This window comes from Colossoma macropomum, unplaced genomic scaffold, assembly GCF_904425465.1.
Source record: "Colossoma macropomum unplaced genomic scaffold, Colossoma_macropomum, whole genome shotgun sequence".
Taxonomy (NCBI): domain Eukaryota; kingdom Metazoa; phylum Chordata; class Actinopteri; order Characiformes; family Serrasalmidae; genus Colossoma; species Colossoma macropomum.
The window spans coordinates 4,696,840-4,717,511 of record NW_023494809.1 but is presented as its reverse complement, the minus strand read 5'-3'; the positions used below and the strand labels follow the sequence as shown (position 1 = coordinate 4,717,511).

The window sequence follows — 20,672 nt, the reverse complement described above, 5'->3', positions numbered from 1 at the left end:
ACACAAACTGTGCAGCAGCAGATGAGCTATCGCCTCTGACTTTACATCTACAAGGTGGACTGACAAGGTAGGAGTGTCTAATAGAGTGGACAGTGAGTGGACACAGTGTTTAAAAACTCCAGCAGCACTGCTGTGTCTTGTCCGCTCGTACCAGCGCAACACACAACACTATTCTATTGTATCTATTCTAGAATATCTTTTGGTTATGAACTTTTTCACTTCTGGTTCTGAAAATTATGTCTGTAAACTTGTGTGTTGGTGTGATCCCGCTGGTGTGTGTTCACTTGCATGCTAATAGCCCCTTGCTATTCAAACTGCTGGATAGTAGTTCCAGAGCCACGTTTATGCGCTTTACATATTTTAAAAAATGAGGTGTTTTCCGTTGTTATAGTGGAGGCTCTCTGGAGTTCAGCTTTAAATGCCTTTAAGAAGTCATGAAGTCTTATTATCGTAATTTTACATCTTGTAATATGTAATATTGTTTAGAAATCTGCTTAAAATTAAATTAGTCTTCTTGTTTCTCTTTCCCTAACATGGCGATTATCATCCTTGAAGCACTGTCAGCATTATTAGGTTAATTCATAAGCATAAATACAAAGGCAAATTACATATATCAGAGCTCTTTCTTTTGGTTTTCAGCATCGGAGCTTCCCAGAATTCTTAGCAGTTTTGTTTTTGCTGTTTTATTGATGGTTTATGTTCAAGTGCTCCAGTTGAGTCTGCAGTTCAGACTGCAGAAATTGTGAATTTATACAAATAAATATAAATTCTTTTAATACAAAAAGATTATTATTATTGCTTTACTGGCAGGATTTTCAACAATACAATTAAATCTGTGAGACCTTAATATCGACCAGTTTTATCGGTTAAACAGTATATCAGTCAGGCCCTAATGTTTACATCACTGTGCTCATCAGGCCTCTGCTAAAACTGTTCTATGAGATTTGACTCCCCATTAAAACATGTTTGAAGAACCTCGAAGTCTCTCACTCTTTTCCTCTAAAACATTTTGGCAGAACGATACGTCAACACTAACGAATCTGTGCTGCTGGAGCGCTTTAGGTGTCTTGATGGTGTCAGATGTGGAGGTGTAGTCAGATTTATTTTAGTCCTGAGAATGAGATTAGCATAATGCACCACTGCACACCCTTCAAAGACTGTGAGAACGCTGCTAAAAGTTACCTGTCATTAGCACCCTGCCATACTCTGCCATGCAGACTTATTCCCTCATTTAAAGGCTTTTCTGTATTTAAATAAATTAAACACGTCTTTCAGGGTGTTTCCCGAAGATTTTTCCAAAAGCTGGTTCCTAAATACATTTCATAATCAGGCTTAGAGCTGGAATTTTGTATTTGAAACATTCCGGAATGTTTCTGGCAGCAGCATTTCTGGAAAAACTCCATTATAGCTACATTCTCCATGTGAATTTCAGGCAAAATATGCTTACAGTGTAAATACCTTACACTGTAGTGTACTGTAGTGTAGGTATTTACACTGTAAGGTATTTATCTATTTAGAATTCTTTATAGTGCTAATTTTTGAAGGATAGAGTTTATATTTTTTATCTTATTTTTTACTTTTAGTATTATATATACTGTCTATATATTCACAAGTAACAAACTGTAAAAAAATCTTGTTAAGTAATTAACAAGGATAATTAAGGTAATTAACAAGGTTAATTACTCACTTGTTAATTCTCTTCTTCTTTCTTCTTTTCTTTTCTTGAGTGTCTTGCTCTCCCTTTCTGTAACACTGAGCATTTCCCTGTTGTGGGACTAATAAAGGATTATCTTATCTTACATTCTTAAAAAGATGGTTCTTCGATGGTTCTTTATTAAAAGGAACGGTGCTATATAGAACCATTTCATGCTTAAATGGGCCTTCACATGGTGAAATGGTTCTTCAGATTGATGGAGAATGTGTTGGAGAGGGTTCTATATAGAACCCTACTTAAAAATGATGGTGTTTCAAGGGTTCTTTAGTAAAGAAAATGGTTCTATACAGAATCATAAACACTCAAAAAAGAACCCTTTGCATGATTAAAGGATTCTTTGCATTATGAAAGGGTTCTTCAGATTGATGGCGAATGTATTGTTTATGGTTCTATACAGAACTTTTTTAAAAATAGTTCTACACACATAAAAATTATAATTCTTCAAGGGTTCTTTAATAAAGAAGATGGTTCTATACAGAATCATGAACACCTAAAGAACCTTTTGCATGATTAAATGGTTCTTTGCATTGTGAAAGGGTTATTTAGCGGTTCTTCAGATTCATGGAGAATATGCTGTGGATGATTCTATTTAGAACTGTTTTGAAAAGGGTTCTGTGTAGCACCATAAAGTGTTCTTCTATTCTTACAAGCTTGACACTGAAACAATAGAAGAACCCTTTTTGGTGCTATATAGATTCCTCACATAGTATTCTCCATTAATCTAAAGAACCATTTCACCGTGCAAAGAACCATTTAAGCATGAAATGGTTCTATATAGAACTCATAGTTCTAAATTGAACCATTCCCTTTACTATCATTGGTTTTCTCTGGTCTCTCTGCGGCCGCTGAGGTCAAAGCCGGTCAGACTGAGCGGAAATGCCACCCTGTGACTTCATTTCTCTCTCATATCACCAGCTGGTGACATTTAGAGCCCAATTAGAGACCTCCACTCATAACTCCCCCCACAAAGATGATGGTTTGCATTCCAAGCACCCTTGCCCTTTAACTCACAGTCGGCTTGCTGATGATCATCAAAGAGGAGCTAAATCCCCTCATTGTGGGGAGGAAGGGTGGTCTTTTTTTGTTTAGATCAGCCAAAAAGACAATAAATGTGTCAATAGTCAGGATGAAGTCCAGCTGCTCACATGATGTATGTAATTATTGTGCTCTGGTTCAAATACAGGTTTTATAAGTCACTTCTGAGTCTGTTTACATGCACTCAAAAATCCAATCCTAATCAGCTTTTTGCAGTTATCTGATTATTCAAATGGTCATGTAAACAGCACACTTTGATTTCTTAGATCAGAGTAAGGTCTAGAAATCCGATTAAGAAATCTGGTAAGGAGGCTGGATTTGAGCTCAGTAATCAGATTTCTCAGTGCTGTAAACTCTTAGTCCGATTTCTTTCGTATTTCTCAGTCTGGGCATGTGCGAAAACAGACGGCGGTACTGGAAATAAGTAAGCAGCGTCGCCGCGAGACGCAGTAAAACACTTTTGGAGCGACGCTGAAGCCAAATACATGCTTGATGAATGATTTAAATATTCTTCGTCTTCTAGATGACGTATGTTCATATTTTCAGGTAAAGTGGCGCGATGTTTAAAAAGCTGCAGCATGGAGTTTGAGTTTTATGTTACGTTTACATCACGTCTTTTTCTGTGAGTTTACTGGCTGGTTGCAAAGCAGAAATCTGATTACTGTCTGACTCATGTAGACCCGAATTTTCCCCATTATCTGATTACTTAAGTGCATGTAAACGCATTGTTCAGATTACTGACAAAATCTGATTTTCTGCAGTTATCGGATTATTAAGGCTACGTTCACATTACCAGGTTGAAGTGGCACAAATCTGATTTTTTGCCCGAATGTTACTCAGATCTGGTGTTTTCAGATCAGTGTGAACACGCAAATCTGATCTTTTCAAATCCGACCTGAGGCACTTTCATATGTGTTCCTAGATCGGATACTTATCCGATTCATGGCCATGCGACCTTAATGTGAACTCTCAGATCAGAATTCATGTGCTTTTTTTCCACTGCGCGTGCGCCATCATTCAGCGTTACCATGGCAACAGCGCATCTCACCTTTTTCTCCTTCGTCTCGCTCTAATAATGAAGCTGAGAGCTGATCAGAGTTAATGATCTTCACAGCGAAGCTCGTTCTGCTCGTTAGTTTGTGCTGATGATGAATGTGATTCATTCACGTGACGTTACTGAGTAGGATGAGCTCATGAGGGTCATTTCAGGACGCCGGTTCATCACATTAATGACAGATTTGAGTCACTTACCTAAGCGAGCGTGAACCATCCTGTCAGAGAGATCGGATTTGAGCGAAAAATCGGATTTGAGCAACAGGGCTTGTAATGTGAACGTAGCTTAAGTGCATGTAAACACGCTCTTGTGTCACTTTTGTAAGGATGTAATGAATGTAATAATTCTTTTCATCATGAAAGAGTTCTTCAGATGGATGGAGTTCTTTTATTGTTCAAAGCTTGACATTGAAACAATAGAAGAATGCTTTTTGGTGAAGCTTCACATAATATTCTCCATTAATCTGAAGAACCGTTTCGCCATGCAAAGACCCATTTAAGCATGAAATGGTTCTATATAGAACTCATTTATGAGTCACTTTAGACACTAAAGATGTAATGAATTAGTTTCACTCGCAAATACGTCACAAATGTTGTTACGACTTCCCATTCATATTGACTTTAAAACCCGATCCAGAGTTCATCTGAATGAATGTGCCATGCTTCTAACGCTGCCATGCCCTATTGGCTGTGCAGTGGGGGGCCTGTAGCACCATAATGCTTCAGCAGATGGAATGCGACTAGGACACACACATACGTCTTGACACCCACTTAGCTGGTGTGTGTTCTAAACCCATCCTTGAGTGAGTGAATCTGAGACTCGTAGACAAATCCCTGTTAAGCTGCTTTGCTCTGGTGATGAGTTCTGCTGCCAGTCTTCAGAAGAACCAGTCAAAAGTCAAGGCTGCATTAATGCAAGTTGCCTCTGGATACAGCCAATCAGCTTCCGCTGTATTAGCTTTGTAGTTGCTACTAAATAATTCATAGAAGTTGCTGAATAATACGTCTGGCCTGAACAGCATTTACAGGTTTCTGGTGTTTCTGAAGGTATATTTCAATGCACGTTCTCAAAATCACCCTTTAAAGCAATTATATTTATCGCTGTTGTTGAGAGAAAACCTTGTATCTCCATTTTTGACATAATTTGTCACTTGTTGGTCTTTACATTGTGTGTAAATTTCGTGGTGAATGGACCAAAAGAAATGGCTAAAAATGACTTGGAAAAACGTCTGGTTCCATTGAAAGTAAAGGTTTTTTTCCTTCTCCGGTAAAGTTACCGTTTTGGAGATAGGAGGTTTTCGTCCGACAACAGCGATATGTTTCATGATTAACTGTAATTTTCAGTATGTTTGTTACTGCAGTTTAAACTATACCCAGTAGATGGCAGCGATGTGTTAATGGTCAGGCTGAAGCCCGGCAGAGACCCTCCCTCTAGTGCAGACATGTCAAACTGGGTTCCTTCCGGGCCCTCATCTATGGCTCTGAATTCAGTTCATGAAGGCCTTGCTAATTAGCTGATGAGCTGAATCAGGTGTGTTTAATGAGGCGCTGTGCTGAACTCTGCATTGTTTTGGCCTGCGAGGACTGGAGCCTGACACACATGCTGGAGTGAGAGTTGGCAATCCTTGGTGTAAAAGGCGTAGCAGGTTGCAGGGAGACCAGTATGAGCTGTGCTATGTGGGCTTTGCAATTGGCTGTTTAGCCTAGTGGTTAAGTCACTCTTCTCCCGTATAGGAGAGCAGGGTCCAATTCCAATGCAGAGAAGCACTCATTAGGCTTCTAACAGCAATAATACGATGTCTATCCGGCACTACACGTATGAGGTAGTTTGTTCTGTTCTGTCATTGCGGCTCTATAAATGTGTTTATTGCGGAAACAGTACAAGTCAAAAGTTTGGACACACCTTCTCATTCAGTGTTTTTCGTTATATTTATTATTTTCTACATCCTGGATTATTATTGAAGATATCAAAACTATAAAGGAACACATGGAATCATGTAGTGAACAAAAAGTGTTAAACCATCTACTCAATTCATGAGTCCCCAAAATTTAGCTCAGCCAGCTAAGATGTGTTAACTCATTTCAGATCCGTTTTTCATCATTTTATTCCAGAAAAAATAGCTAAAGCAGGACAAAAACACATTTATTGATGTCAAGCCAGCAAACATCCAAACTGTGCTCTTTTTCATGCTAAATTAAAATTATTTCAGATGATGAAAGGTATGTTCACATTACACAAGAGCTTGTACAGTATCCCAAAAAAATGTCTCTCACAGCAGCTCTAAATGCTGTTAAGACTAACCACAGTAAGGTCAGATATGATTGGCTAACAACTTACGAGGCTTGATTTGATTGCCCGAGCTGGGAAAACAGCAGTGCAAAACAGCAGAGGCCTGCTATCTCAGCTTTAGAGATGCTACCATGATAGACTTCGTGATTGTGCTCTTCTCATTTAAATGCACATTTTATGAGTCACTTCCATAACTTTGAGAGTGCCTGTGAGTCATACAGACCCTAAATGTGTGACGAATTGGAGTTATTGTCGTCACGCTTTTAGCTTTCCGTTGTTTTATCCTGTATATTTGCTGTTCAGTCTCCTCAGCTTCGACTTCTTCTCTTCCCCACTGCAGCCTTTATGAGTGAAGATCCAGCTTCTGGCTCACAGTGTGGGACTCTGTAGCCTGGTTGGTTTCCCTGTGGGGAGAATGACCCATTTCTCTTCACCGCCCAGAAGAATAATTCACACGCTGTGAACAGTTAAATATTTTCCTAATGTTTAATTAATGCACCATCACATTATTTGCACACCGCAGTTAGAGTGAAACCAAGAAAAGCTGTAATAATCTGATTTGTGTGGTGCAGTAATGCCTGAATAGCATAAGAAAGTGGACCTCACCTACTGATGTTGTATTGTGGGCTTCGAATTCTTTAAGAAACAATTCAGTGTGTTATGAACTCTCAGATTTCAGATTTCACCATTCATTTATCCTGGTGCGATTCAGAATTGTTGGTAACACTTTATGGTCAGTTGCTGTTCATAAGGCTGTATGACACCTACATAAGCTTGTAATCACAACTGACATAACCCTACATAAGTGTTTATATAAGCTTATTCCAATAGGCGTCATTCACTGTAAAAAGTTACATTTGCCAGTTAGTTAAAGTTGCCTTAAGTTTAACAAGCAACCATCCTGACACCTGAAACTAGTCTGTCCATGTTTATGTATAACTGTGAGTCATACAGTGTCAGAAACCACATTAGCAAGTCTGAGATTACTGAACAACTCCATGCAGTTTGGGGCACTTCTATAATGTTTTAGACATACAGTGAGCACTATGCTGGTTTAATGAGCTTCCATTGTTAGCTATATTAGGCTCGTAGCTCCAGTGTAAAACTGGAGTTAGTGCTATGCTGGTTTAAGCTTCCATTGTTAGCTATATTAGCCTCGTAGCTCCAGCGTATAACTGGAGTTAGTGCTATGCTGGTTTAAGCTTCCATTGTTAGCTATATCAGCCTCGTAGCTCCAGTGTAAAACTGGAGTTAGTGCTATGCTGGTTTAAGCTTCCGTTGTTGGCTATGTTAGCCTTGTAGCTCCAGCGTATAACTGGAGTTAGTGCTATACTGGTTTAAGCTTCCATTGTTAGCTATATTAGCCTCGTAGCTCCAGTGTATAACTGGAGTTAGTGCTATACTGGTTTAAGCTTCCATTGTTGGCTATATTAGCCTCGTAGCTCCAGTGTTAAACTAAAGATTCAGATGTATTATATTTTCCTCTCATTTCTGAAAGCTATTTTTAATCTTTCTTGATTAAACACTGCAGTCTGTCCAACAACAAGCATATTAGCTTTAACTAGCAGAGGAGCTGTGGCTGTTATTAGCAGGTCATTTCATTTCGGGATATGGTGGACATAACAAAGGTGCTTTTGTTGGGTTATATGTTTACTCAGCCTCTGCCCCCTCATCTGTTGGGGTCTTCATGACTTCAAAGAGTGACCCGTGGAGACAAAGCGGCCTTTATTACTGAGGCTAACTAGCCTGATGGTTGTGCTATGTTAGGGAGCATGGATGAACTCACCCCACCCCCCCCGACCCCGACTCAGCGTTCTCCAAATCAAGCTTTTCGCCTCCTGTATGTGTGACTGTGCTGTGGTTGCCATGGTGACAAGGCTGGCATGGCTGAAAACTGATCATGGCTGTGATGCTAAGACAGCAGGCAGGGTAGATGGAAAATCCAGAAGGGAGAACTGGGCTCCACACGGAACGACTGAAGCAGTTTGGAAAACCATCAGCATTTATTATGAATTATTCAGAAGCTTCTATCATTTTTTCAGTAACTATTAATTCTGAAGTATCTGCTATGAATTATTAGGCAATTATTCACTATCTATTATGAGTTATTCAGTAACTACTATAAATTATTCACTATCTAATGTGAATTATTCAGTAATTATTCAATAATAGGGCGGCACGGTGGCGCAGTAGGTAGCGCTGTCGCGTCACAGCAAGAATGGCCTGGGTTCGATTCCCGGCCGGGCGACCAGGGTCATTTCTGTGTGGAGTTTGCATGTTCTCCCCGTGTCTGCGTGGGTTTCCTCCGGGTACTCCGGTTTCCTCCCACAGTCCAAAGAAAATGCAGTCAGGCTGATTGGACTTGCTGAATTGCCCCTGAGTGTGAGTGAGTGTGACTGTGTATGTCTGTCTGTCTGCCCTGCGATGGACTGGCGACCTGTCCAGGGTGTATCCTGCCTTCCGCCCAATGACAGCTGGGATAGGCTCCAGCACCCCACCGCGACCCAGAAGGATAAGCGGTTTAGATCATGTATGTATGTATGTATGTATGTATGTATTCAATAATAATTATGTATTTTCAATAACTACTATACGTATTCAGTAACTATTATAAATTATTCAGCAACTATGCTAAATTATTCTGTAAGTTCTGTAAGAATTATCCTGTAACTGCTATATTTTTTTTCAGTAATTATTAATTATGCAGTATCTGCTATGAATTATTAATTATCCAATATATATATATTATAAATCATTCAGTAACTACTACAAAGTATTCAGTATCTAATACATATTATTTAGTAATTATTCAATAATGATTCAGTAACTACTATAAATATTCAGTAACTAGTATAAATTATTCAGTAACTACTATGGATTATTTATTAATTATTCAATATTGATTATGCATTTTCAGTAACTACTATAAATATTTATATATACTATTATACATATATACTATTATATGTATTGTTATAAATTATTCATTAACTATTATAAGTTATTTAGGAACTACTATAAATTATTAAATCAGTATTATAAACTATTCAGTAACTGCTATGAATTATTTAAAAATTATGAAACTAATATGCAGGTTTTGTAATAATGACAGTGAGGAAATGACCTACAGTTTAAAGTCACTTAGAGACACTAAACCACTCTACACGGTTTGAGGCGTGTGTGATCATGGGCAGATACGAAGGAGGGGTCAGTAGAGTCCAGACGCAGCAGAAGGAGACGCTGAATCCTCTGCATGTGTGACATTTTTCCACAGTTAAAGCAGCTGAACTGACCGCAGTGTGGAGATTTGGTCATGTTAAAATCCAAAGCCCGGTTTCCTTCACTGTCTGAGCGACATTCACAGACAGATTAGAGACGCAGACGAAACAATTTCACCCCTGCTCTGTCCTCATCTGCTCGGACTTCCTCCGGTCACAGTCTTTCGTTTGTTTTCCTGAACCGTCACGTCTGATCTAAAGACACTCGCTGCCTTGTTCAGTCAAGGGAAAAAAGTGTTTTGTGTCACCATCTGATGTTTTTTTGTTTTAGTTGTTCCTTGTTTTCTTTGTCTCCACTACTTTGGGTTTTTTGGTGTCCTGAACTGCACTAACTTCAACCTTATGAAGCTGCAAGAAAGAACATCCTCTGTCTACATTTACAGTAAGGGGATTTTAGCCCACCCAGCTCAGCAAAACACTTAAATTATGTTCATAGTAAAAACCATAGGAGATTTTTTTTTTAATTAATTAATTTATATATGTTGTGATGTCACATTAGCATTTAGAAGTTCGGAATCAAAATTTTGGAATGACTTTATATATCACTGCTTATATATCGACATATCGCTGCTGTCGGAACAAAACCTCGTATCTCCAAAATGGTAACTTTACAGGAGAAGGAAAAAACATACTTTACTTTTAATGTAAGTCAATGGAACCAGACGTTTTCCCAAGTAATTTTGGGCCGTTTCTTTTGATCCATTTATCATGAAATTGACACACAATGTAAAGGACAACAGGCCTTTTCAGATTATGTCAACAACTGAAAAACGACAAAAATGGAGATGAGAGGTTTTGTGCCAACAGCAGCAACATATTTAAAATGATTCTATTATGATGCTTGTACTCTGCAGCTTTGCAGATTCTAACTAATAAGCAGGAAGCTGGAAAAAGAGGAATTTTAGAGTAAGTTATAACATACGGTATAACATAAGTTATAAGCAATGAAGTTTAAATAAAATGGATATCCAGAATGTCTTGTATTTGAAATATGGCTTCAGATACTTAGCTTATGAAGAAATTATTATAAATCAATAAATACAATAAATTATTTAACATTTAATGACTTTTAGATGTTCCCCAAAAATTAACCCCTTAACATATCAGGCTTATTACATACTAAGGCTTATTATTCAGTAACTACAGGGACTTCAGTGACTGAACTATTGTTAGGTTATAGAAGAGCGTAATAAACCTTTGGGCCAGTTAAGGGGTTAAAATACATTCCAGGGTTTATCATATCTCAATCTGTATTAGTTAGTATTGAAAAAAAAACAATTAGTAATATTGCGAACTATTGACTTTGCATAATGTTGCATATCGCTGTCGATGGAGGAAACCTTGTATCTCCAAAATGGTAACTTTACAGGAGAAGGAAAAAGCCTTTACTTTTAATGTAAGTCAAAGGAACCAGATTTTTTTTATTTTGGGCCGTTTCTTTTGGTTCATTGATCATTTAGATTAGGGAACCGGCCCTGTAACCGGAAGGTCACCGGTTCGATCCCCAGAGCCGACAGCATGTGACTGAGGTGTCCTTGAGCAAGGCACCTAACCCCCAACTGCTCCCCAGGCGCTGCGGCATAGGGCTGCCCACCGCTCCGGGCAAGTGTGCTCACTGCCCCCTAGTGTGTGTGCTCACTAGTGTGTATGTGGTGTTTCACTTCACGGATGGGTCAAATGCGGAGGTGAAATTTCCCCGTTGTGGGACTAATAAGGGTGACTTAATTAATTAATCATAAAATTTACACACAATGTAAAGAGCATCAGGCATTTTCAAAATATGTCAAAAACTGAAAAACGAAAAATAGAGATATGAGGTTTTGTTCTGACAGCAGTGATATAATGATTGCGTACTTTTGAACACTGGTGTATTTGGGGTCCTATTCTACAGTAATGCTTATTCTAATGAAACAACTCCACATGGTTTGAGGCAGATGTGTGATGATTCAGACATACAGTTAGCCTGATGCTAATTGGTGGGGTAAAAGCTTTCCTGTGCAAAAAAATGGGCCAAAATGGCAAAACATTAAGGTTTTAATGGTCAAATCATTAAATAAATAGCTGCAGTAGGTTAGTGTGGGAGAGATTTTCCCTTTGGTTTCTTTAAATGTTGAAGTCTTGTAAATTTGCAGCCTTTTACAGAAGAAGACTTAGTATTGATCCACTCAGCATTGGCGGCTTCATACAGCTGAAAAACATTGCCAAGCTAGTTTGTGTTTAACATGAGACCAAATATTCTCTGTAGGGTTTAAATCTGGACCCAGACCAGCCCAAAACTATCAGTAAAAACCAGTATATTTTGGCCCATGGGAGTGCGCTTTTTGGCCAAACCATCCCTTTAATACAATTCCAACTCTGTATTTTTTGGTTAATTATAATAATAATTATTATCTGTGATGTGAATAACTGGACGTGTTTTTCTGTGTTGAACAGGTGATTGAATCTCTGGGCATTATGATCTATAAAGCTCTGGACTACGGTCTGAAGGAGAACGAGGAGCGCGAGCTGAGTCCGCCGCTGGAGCAGCTCATCGACCTGATGACTAACACGGCCGGCTCGGACGCTGACCCCTGCCCTGACGAAGGCTATGAAGCCACTGAGGAAGAGGAGGAGGAAGGGCGGGGCTCCAGCAGTGGGATCCGCCGCTACCGGGACGTCCTCAAGGTAACCTGTCACAGCATTTTACTGTGGCTTAATGAAGCACAAGCAGTTTTAATCTATTACAATGAGTTTTTACTGTGTTTCCAACCAAACGCTGTGATTTTATTGTCCAGCGCTTCTTTGCAAGCATTACACCTCAAAGCTGTTGTTAAAGGTGGATGTTGTGGTAATCACACGTTGAACTTGGTACCTTTTCCAACTTTGTTAGTCTGGAGTGGACACGACAGATGGCCGACATGATGTGTGAATTGCGTCGCTGTTTTAACCCTTTTGTTGCCGTATGAAGGCTAAAGCAGAGCTAATAGCAGGTTTTACAGTGATCTGGCTGTGTGTTTGTGCTGTATTTCTGGGTTGTGTGATGTTAGAGCTGGTTTCTATCACTCTAGTAATGGCAGGTTCCTCTGAGTGTCCAGGTGTTTGAATCATGTCGCTATTTGTAATTGTTTGTAATATGAAGGCTAAAGCAGAGATGTAATATAACAGTAGCGAGTGGGTTTGGGTGATTTTGGAGCTGGACTACTGACCGATGGATGGTCACATGTGGATGAAGTCACTCTGGATGGTGAGGCAGAGGCTGTTGAGTGATCTGATGTGTGAATCATGGTGCTGTTTTAACCCTTTGTTGGAATATGAAGGCTAAAATTAGAGCAATAATATTAGGATTTTGGGTGATTTTCTGAGCCAAACTACTCACTGACGCTCCCAGCTCGATGATGTCACATAAACGAGTTAGGGGTGGGTCTGCTGAGTGTTCTGATATGTGGATCATGTCTGTAGCTTAAACCGTTCTGAAGTTATAAAGGTTAAAATTCAGCTACGCATTTTGCAAAGGTTAAATAGCAAGGAGCCGCCAGCGGACAGACTTTCATTCTTCACTTCTATAACTGAAGAATAACTCAACCAGTTTGCATAGTTTTCCATGTAATTGCTGATTAAGAAGTCTTAAAAGCAGGGAAATTGAAAAGACATTAAATGGTGTTTAAATAATTCTGTAGAGGCACGCTTAAAGCCTGGTGGAAGTTAAGAGAGGTAGCTAAGGCTGTGCGAGTGACACACATACCCACACTGAGCACTGAGCTTTTGCTCTGGCTGGTCTGTCAGGGCCTTCAGCTGTACTGCATGTACATTACATAATCTCTGCCCTCTTTACCCATGAAAGAGCATGACGCTGCTGGAGTCTCCCAGCGCAGGCGAGTGGAAGTAAAAGCGCTGATGAGACGTGTTTTAAGCTCCTGTTTCAGCGCACACTGACCATCACGCCATCTAACTGTCCCTCAGTCTATCTCAGTGTTTACAAGTATGTACACGGGGGATTTTCATACAAATCTCAATTCCAAAGACAGAAAGCAGAAATCTGTAGTTCCACTTTGACCTGTATTTAGACAGAAACGCTACAAAAACATGTTTTACCTTATCAAAGATATTGTTGCTGTCCAAAAAAAAATCCAAGTACCAAAATGTCAGCTTTAAAGAATGCAGAAACATTCTTTACTTTTAGTGTAAGTTAATGTAAAGAGATTTTATTCCAAGTAATTTTAGAGCATTTCTATTTGTCCATTCATCATAAAAAGGAGAGCTGCTGTGCTCAAATGATGCAGAAAAATGCATGCTTGTTGATTTTTGGACAGCAATGATGTTATTATTCTGAAATTGATGGCTGTAACACGTTCCAAAAAAGGTGGGACGGGGTGATCTAAGACTAGGAACGTAGTGAAATCTTAACATCTTAAACAGGTGATGTAATCATGGTATAAAAGGAGCATCCAGGAAAGGTTGAGGCTCACCACTGTGCCAAAAATGCACCAGCAAATAATCCAACAGTTTAAGAACAACATTTCTCAAAATGACTTTGCAAGGGTTTTAGGTATTTCACCCTCTACAATGCATAATATCATCAAAAGATGATAGAAGCCAGGCTGAAAACCACAAGTGAGGATCCATGAACTTGCACATCTGTGAAGGCACCATTAACACTGAAAGATAAATACGTTTCAGAGCAGCATCTGCTGCCTTCTAGACACATTTCCATCAGAATTTATTCCGTCAGTGCTATTGAAGAAAAGAACTGGTAATTCAACTTTCTGCAAGATACTAAGATAAACAGGTCGTCTCCTTTTCTACTCACAAGCACAAACGTGATTTGGATTGAAAGGTCAGAATCTACACTTTCCACACAATTTCTCTGCTTGTTTTAATGACCAACAGATTAGAAACAATTAATCTAATATTAGAGCATGATTATTTATTATTATAGTTTATAGATTATTATAGTTATTTCTGGCGAGGCTTCTAAGGGTTAAATGTCAGATTCCTAGAAGAGCCTGTGTGAGTATACCTGGAAGTGAACTGTTGCAGTGCTGTTTTGCTGGTAGAGTAACAAACACACAGGCTGGCATCCAACAGAATCAAGCAGAGAGTGACTCACTACGCCGTCTGTCCATTTAGCACTAACTAGGACACTCACATGCCAGAAAGCAGACCGGTGTACAGTACATATACACCGATCAGGCATAACATTATGACCACCTCCTTGTTTCTATGCTCATTGTCCATTTTATCAGCTCCACTTACTATATAGGTGCACTTTGTAGTTCTACAGTTACAGACTGTAGTCCATCTGTTTCTCTGATACTTTGTTAGCCCCCTTTTACCCTGTTCTTCAGTGGTCAGGACCCCCATGGACCCTCACAGAGCAGGTACTATTTGGGTGGTGGATCATTCTCAGCACTGCAGTGACACTGACGTGATGGTGGTGTGTTAGTGTGTGTTGTGCTGGTCTGAGTGGATCAGACACAGCAGTGCTGCTGGAGTTTTTAAACACTGTGTCCACTCACTGTCCACTCTATTAGACACTCCTACCTTGTCAGTCCATTTTGTAGATGTAAAGTCAGAGACGATAGCTCATCTGCTGCTAGAGGTCATCCTCTAGTCCTTCATCAGTGGTCACAGGACGCTGTTGACTGGATATTGTTGGTTGGTGGACTATTCTCAGTCCAGCAGTGACACTGAGGTGGTCATAATGTTATGCCTGATCAGTGTATGTGTATGTGTGTGTTTGTGTAAATATATATGTACACACTATATGGACAAAAGTATTGGGACACCTGCACATCACACCTACAGGAGCTTTTATGACTCCCATTCTAAATCCATAGCCATTAATATGGAGTTGGCCCCCCTTTGCAGCTACAACAGCTTCCACTCTTCTAGGAAGCTTTCTACAAGATTTTGGAGTGTCTGTGGGAATTTTTGCCCCCAACGCTTGGTATTGTGCATTTTGATCTTACGCTTGTATGCAGCTGCTCATGGAAACCCATTCTACTGCCAGTGTTTGTATATAGCTGAGGTAACTTCATTGTAGTGTAAATATCATCATGGCTATTAGAGAACTTGCTCAAAATATGAATATTATTCAAGTGTGACTGCTTGCCATATTTTCATATTTTAAGCTGCGTTTGTTTTATACATGATACTTTTTACTAGAGCTGCACAACATATATATATATTGCTTATTGACTGTTATCATGCACAATCTTGACCTTTGCAATACTGATATAGGTACAGAAGGCTGGGATATGCAAATGAGCCCTTTAAGCAGTTACAGTGACTTAGCAAATACAATAAAATATTCAGTATGTGTTGATTTTACAGACTTTTTTCAACATGTACTAGGAATTATTTAGTAACTGATATGAATTATTCATTAACTTCACTAAATTATTCAGTAACTACTATAAATCATTTAGGGGCTACAGAAATTATTCAATATGTACTATGATTTTTTTGGTATGAATTATTCAATATTTGCCTCTAAATTATTCTGTATGTACTATAATTTATTCAGTAACTATTTCAAATTATTCATAATTTATTATTCATTGTTCAGTATCTACTATAAATTATTCATTATCTACTATAAATTATTTATATCTACTATGAATCATTCATAGTCTACTATGAACTATTCAGGAACTACTATGAAAGTAATTCGCAAGTTGTGTAGTGAATAACTGAAGTGTGAATTGCATATAGACCCTTAAAGGAGTTTAAATATGACCAAAGTGTGAAACTGATAAAAGCCTGTTTTTGTGTTTTCACTGTAGTTGTGCACGTCTCACCTTCCGAGCCCAGAGGACGCTCCCGCCCACTACCAGGCCGTGTGCCGCGCCCTGTACGCTGAGACCATGGAGCTGCGGACCTTTCTGGACAAGATCAGGAGCGCTAAAGAGGTGAGAAAAACATCCAGCGCTCCTGTAAAACATCACACATTCGTACGCACAACCTGTCCAGGACATTCCGGAGCAGATTCGGAGCTGTTTCAGCTCATCCAGCTTTGCGCAGTCTTAGCACTGTCTAAAACAGCTTCACTGTTCATATTGAAACAAACTCATTTTAAGCACTTAAAGGAACGGTTTGGCAAAAAAATCAATTGTACACAATTTTCCACACGCCCCAGATGTAGTTGATCAGTCAAGACAGGATTGGCATACTTGTTTTGGTGTTTTGTCAGTTTAGCGCTGGTGCTACAACGCTAATGCTGCTAGCAAGCAGTAGAAGTCACTAGTCACCCAAATCTTTTCTGTAAATACATCCTCAAAACGTCTCTCAAACCGCTTAAACCACATCCAGCTCCTCATTTAGGTGGCGCAGATTTGTTGATTCATGACTTATGACTTGCTGTGAACTATAAACGTAGCTGAACACTGTGGAGATTCACTTTAGACAAAGATTAACAGTGACAGTCATCTGCAAAACCTTGAGCACCCCTGGTTAAATTCATGTTTCCTTGCTTTTTTTTAAGTGAAAATAAGTAAACACATCCTCAACAGAGAACAAATCTTAATTACTATTTATTTGCTCAATTTAACATTTTAGGATAAATAGATTAAATGTGACCTGTCCAAAAGTTGTGGCACATTTTATATTTTAAGTTTTATTTTTTCAGCCTGTTAAAATCAGCAAATAAACAGAAATTGTGCACTAAAATTTGTTGTATAAAGTCAACGTTGATTTTATAGGTTTTACTGTTTATAAACCACATCGACAAGTCTGTACAACCTTAATGAAGACCTGGACGTGGTTTGAGCGGCTTGAGAGAAGTTTTGGGGATGTATTTGCAGAGAAGATTTGGGTGACTATTGACTTTTAGTGTTTGTTAGCAGCGTTGGCCTCATAGCTCCAGCGCTAATGTAAATAAACACCAAAACAAGGACACCAAACGTCTTGGCTGACCGATTATATCTGGGGTAAGTGGAAAATTATGTTTTCAGCAAAGAGTTTGGCATAAACCTTTATCTTAAGACATCTTAAGATTATGGAAAACATACGTTCAGTCACGTATGTGCTAATTCTGACTGGCACCGAACTGCTTCTCGAGTGCTAGCTATGCTAATATTAAATGAGAGCTCACAGGATCCATTTAGCTGGGTGAGGTATCCTTTCAAAGTCATGCTGGACCTTCACGGATGGATGAGCCATGACCTTATACAGCATGTTACCATGACCTACGGCTACATGTTTCAGCTGTGCTTCAGTACAGTCCAGCCAAAGGGCAGCGGCTAGTGACAAACTCCTTGTTCTACTGGAGGCATACAGTTTGCAACATATGAGGCATAAAGACCTTCCAGTTCATTCTTCAGCAGTGTCATAATGTTGTATGGTGAATGGCTCACATATAAAATGACACATACGCTATATGGAACACATACAGTTAATCATATTAGTGATGTTAATTCTACAAGATAAAGAGCACAAGGGAGTGAATTATTGTCATGTTGTTAATTACACTCACTCTAATAAATAGAAGGGAAGGAATTGTCTAGAGGTTGTTAATTCTAACTCTAAATAATTTAGCATCTTGAAGAGGCGGCCGTCTTATAGCACTCAAGTTCATTACCAAGGGCAGAGGGCTCAGTAAGCTGTAACTGAAGCTTACCCCGTCTGATTCAGGCTAAATAAAGATGTTATGGGTGTTCAGCTAAGCTCTTTCTGCTGGAAATGCTGCTGAGGATGACACTGTGGGTGTTAGTCCCACAGGATCCCACCAGTGGTGCACTTAAGTGCGTAAGCACTGTTTTCGCCATTGTCTCATGTCTGTACTTTATTAAAGTATTTCAATTTTTTGAGACTTTTGCTTTCACTTCACAACATTTTAAAGTAAAACATTCTATTTTTTGCTCCAGTACCTACTGCATTAATATTCATTACTATGGTTGCACGATAATGGACATAAAATGTGATGTTCCATAAAGCTGATGCTAAAGATGAAGCATCAAAAGTTATTTGACTGTTAATGGTGCCCCCTTGTGGAGAATTTCTAGTCTGCCAAATGTGAGCAGTTCCATGAGGTGCTTAATGTATGTGTATATGTATATATGTATATATGTGTCATCACCCATCAGAATGGGGCGAAAATGTGATCTCAGTGAATTTGACCTTCCTGATTGTTGGTGCCAGACAGGCTTGTTTGAGTATTTCTATAACTGCTGATCTCCTGGGATTTTCATGCACAACAGTCTTTAGAGTTACTCAGCATGGTGCAAAGAAAAAACATCCAGTGAGCTTCAGTTCTGCAGACAGGTCAGCGGAGAATGGCCAGACTGGTTGGAGCTGACAGAAGGGCTGTCAGCATCTTAGAATACACAATGTCGAACCTTGAAGTGGACGGGCTACAGCAGCGCAAGACCACTATGGGTTCCACTTCTGTCAGTCAAGAACAGACGGCTGAGGCTGCAGAATTTGGTGCCGACAGCATGGACTCAACCTGCCTTGTGTCAGCAGTCCAGGCTGGTGGAGGTGGTGTAATGGTGTGGGGAATTTTTCTCTGCACATTTTTGGCCCAGTTAATAACAATCAATCATCGCTTGGATTCCACAGCCCATTTGAGTATTGTTGCTGACCATGTGCATCCATTGATGGTAACAGTTTATCATCTTCTAATGGCTACTTCCAGCATGGTAATACACCGTGTCACAAAGCAAAGGTCGTCTCAAACTGGTTTAATGAACATAACGGTGAGTTCAGTGTTCTTCAGTGGTCACCGGAACTGAATCCAAGAGAGCAGCATGAAAGTGCACCTAAAAAATTTGCATGAATTGCATGATGCAGTCATATCAACATGGAGTGTACATATTGTAGCCTTTTTGTTGTTTTTGAAAACGAAGAGGTTTTGTTCTACCAGTGAAGATTGAGTGTGTATATATATATATATATATAGTATATTTTTATATATATATTTATATATAGTAGGAGGCGATCTGATATACATGTACAATTTATATATATATATATATATGTGTGTGTGTGTGTGTGTGTGTGTGTGTGTGTGTGTGTGTCTGAATGTGCATGTATATCAGATCGCCTCCCACAATCACACAATCTCTTCTCATACTACTATAAATAGGCGTGGTCCAAACTAGCAGTGTAAATTTTGGAACCACAAAACTTTGCTATGACGCTTTCCAAATGGTGTCCTTCAGAAATTTCAGGCAAAACCTTTAGCATTAACTACTGAAAACAGTTGCTAGTTTAGCAAGTTAGCTTAACTCTTAGCTGGATAGTGCTTAATAAACGCAGCATGCCATCAGGCCAGACAAAATCTTAGCAGTGTAGGCCATAAAAATACGTCTGAAAACGCTTGACAAATACGGATGGAAAACTGCTACAAACATTCCAAATGTGATGTGAGATAAAAAGATTATAAATTATTATCTAATAAAGATAAAACCCGTTTGCTGGCTAGACGAGGACGAAGTTTAGGTTGTGCTCACTGTAAAAACAGACCACTGAGTGAGAGAGCAAACCTACTACATTAGTCGGGGTCACATGATTAAGGCTTTGTTGTGTTTGTGTGTACAGTCATACGCATCTTCATGCAAATATTAGCAGAGGCCACATTTTGTGTTTTCTCCAGTGTGTTAAATACAGCAAAAAACAGTACTTGTGCATTAAAATGTGCAGATGTCTGAACTTACTGTCACTTAAATCTAATTTCGCACACGTCTGTTTGTCCTGTCCTCCTCTGCGTATTCGTCTTGTTAAGGCGTTTGTGTCGTCTACCGTTGGGGGTTTTCCGTTACTGCCATGCGCCGCTTTCCTTTTCTGCTGTAACAAAAGCCTGATGTGAAGCAGAGGCTGTTTAGCTGCTCTGATTGTATGTTATAAAAGCCGCCAGAGGCTGTAAAATCAAACGCTGCCACTGAAAGCTTTACTCACTGCAGAGCCTCTATTATAGCCCAGGGACTGAAGGTAAATACAAGCAGACCCGAGCAGGCTTTCTGAAAGCTTCATTTGTCAAGTCTTTTATGCAACTTGAAATACCCAGAGTACCATACTGTGGTTATATTACTGCATATTACGACTGTGATATGAAAAAAAAACACATTGCTGAGGCACTAATAACATGGTTAAGATTGGCCTGCATTATTTTGACCACAATTAGTTGGGTGTGTTGGATTACCTTGATTTATCTAAAAACCAATAGAAACTCATCTAATTCATATAAGATGTGGTCAGGATGTTAATTTAGTGATTTGTAGAGGCTTATTTACACATTACAACAAGATAATGTTACGAAATGATACATTGTTTAGATCCTTGTCTGAACAAAATCTGGTAACACCAGAAAGGTAACTTTACAAGG

General features: G+C 39.2%; 1 protein-coding gene across 1 annotated transcript in view; it reads left to right on the top strand.

Annotated features, from left to right (window-relative positions):
* Window positions 1-20,672, top strand: part of spire1b (spire-type actin nucleation factor 1b) — a 50,066-nt gene that overhangs the window by 7,648 nt on the left and 21,746 nt on the right. Inside the window, exons 3-4 of the mRNA XM_036558361.1 lie at window positions 11,804-12,034; window positions 16,135-16,260. Coding sequence (XP_036414254.1) covers window positions 11,804-12,034; window positions 16,135-16,260 — 357 coding nt within the window. The remainder of the gene's footprint in view (window positions 1-11,803; window positions 12,035-16,134; window positions 16,261-20,672) is intronic.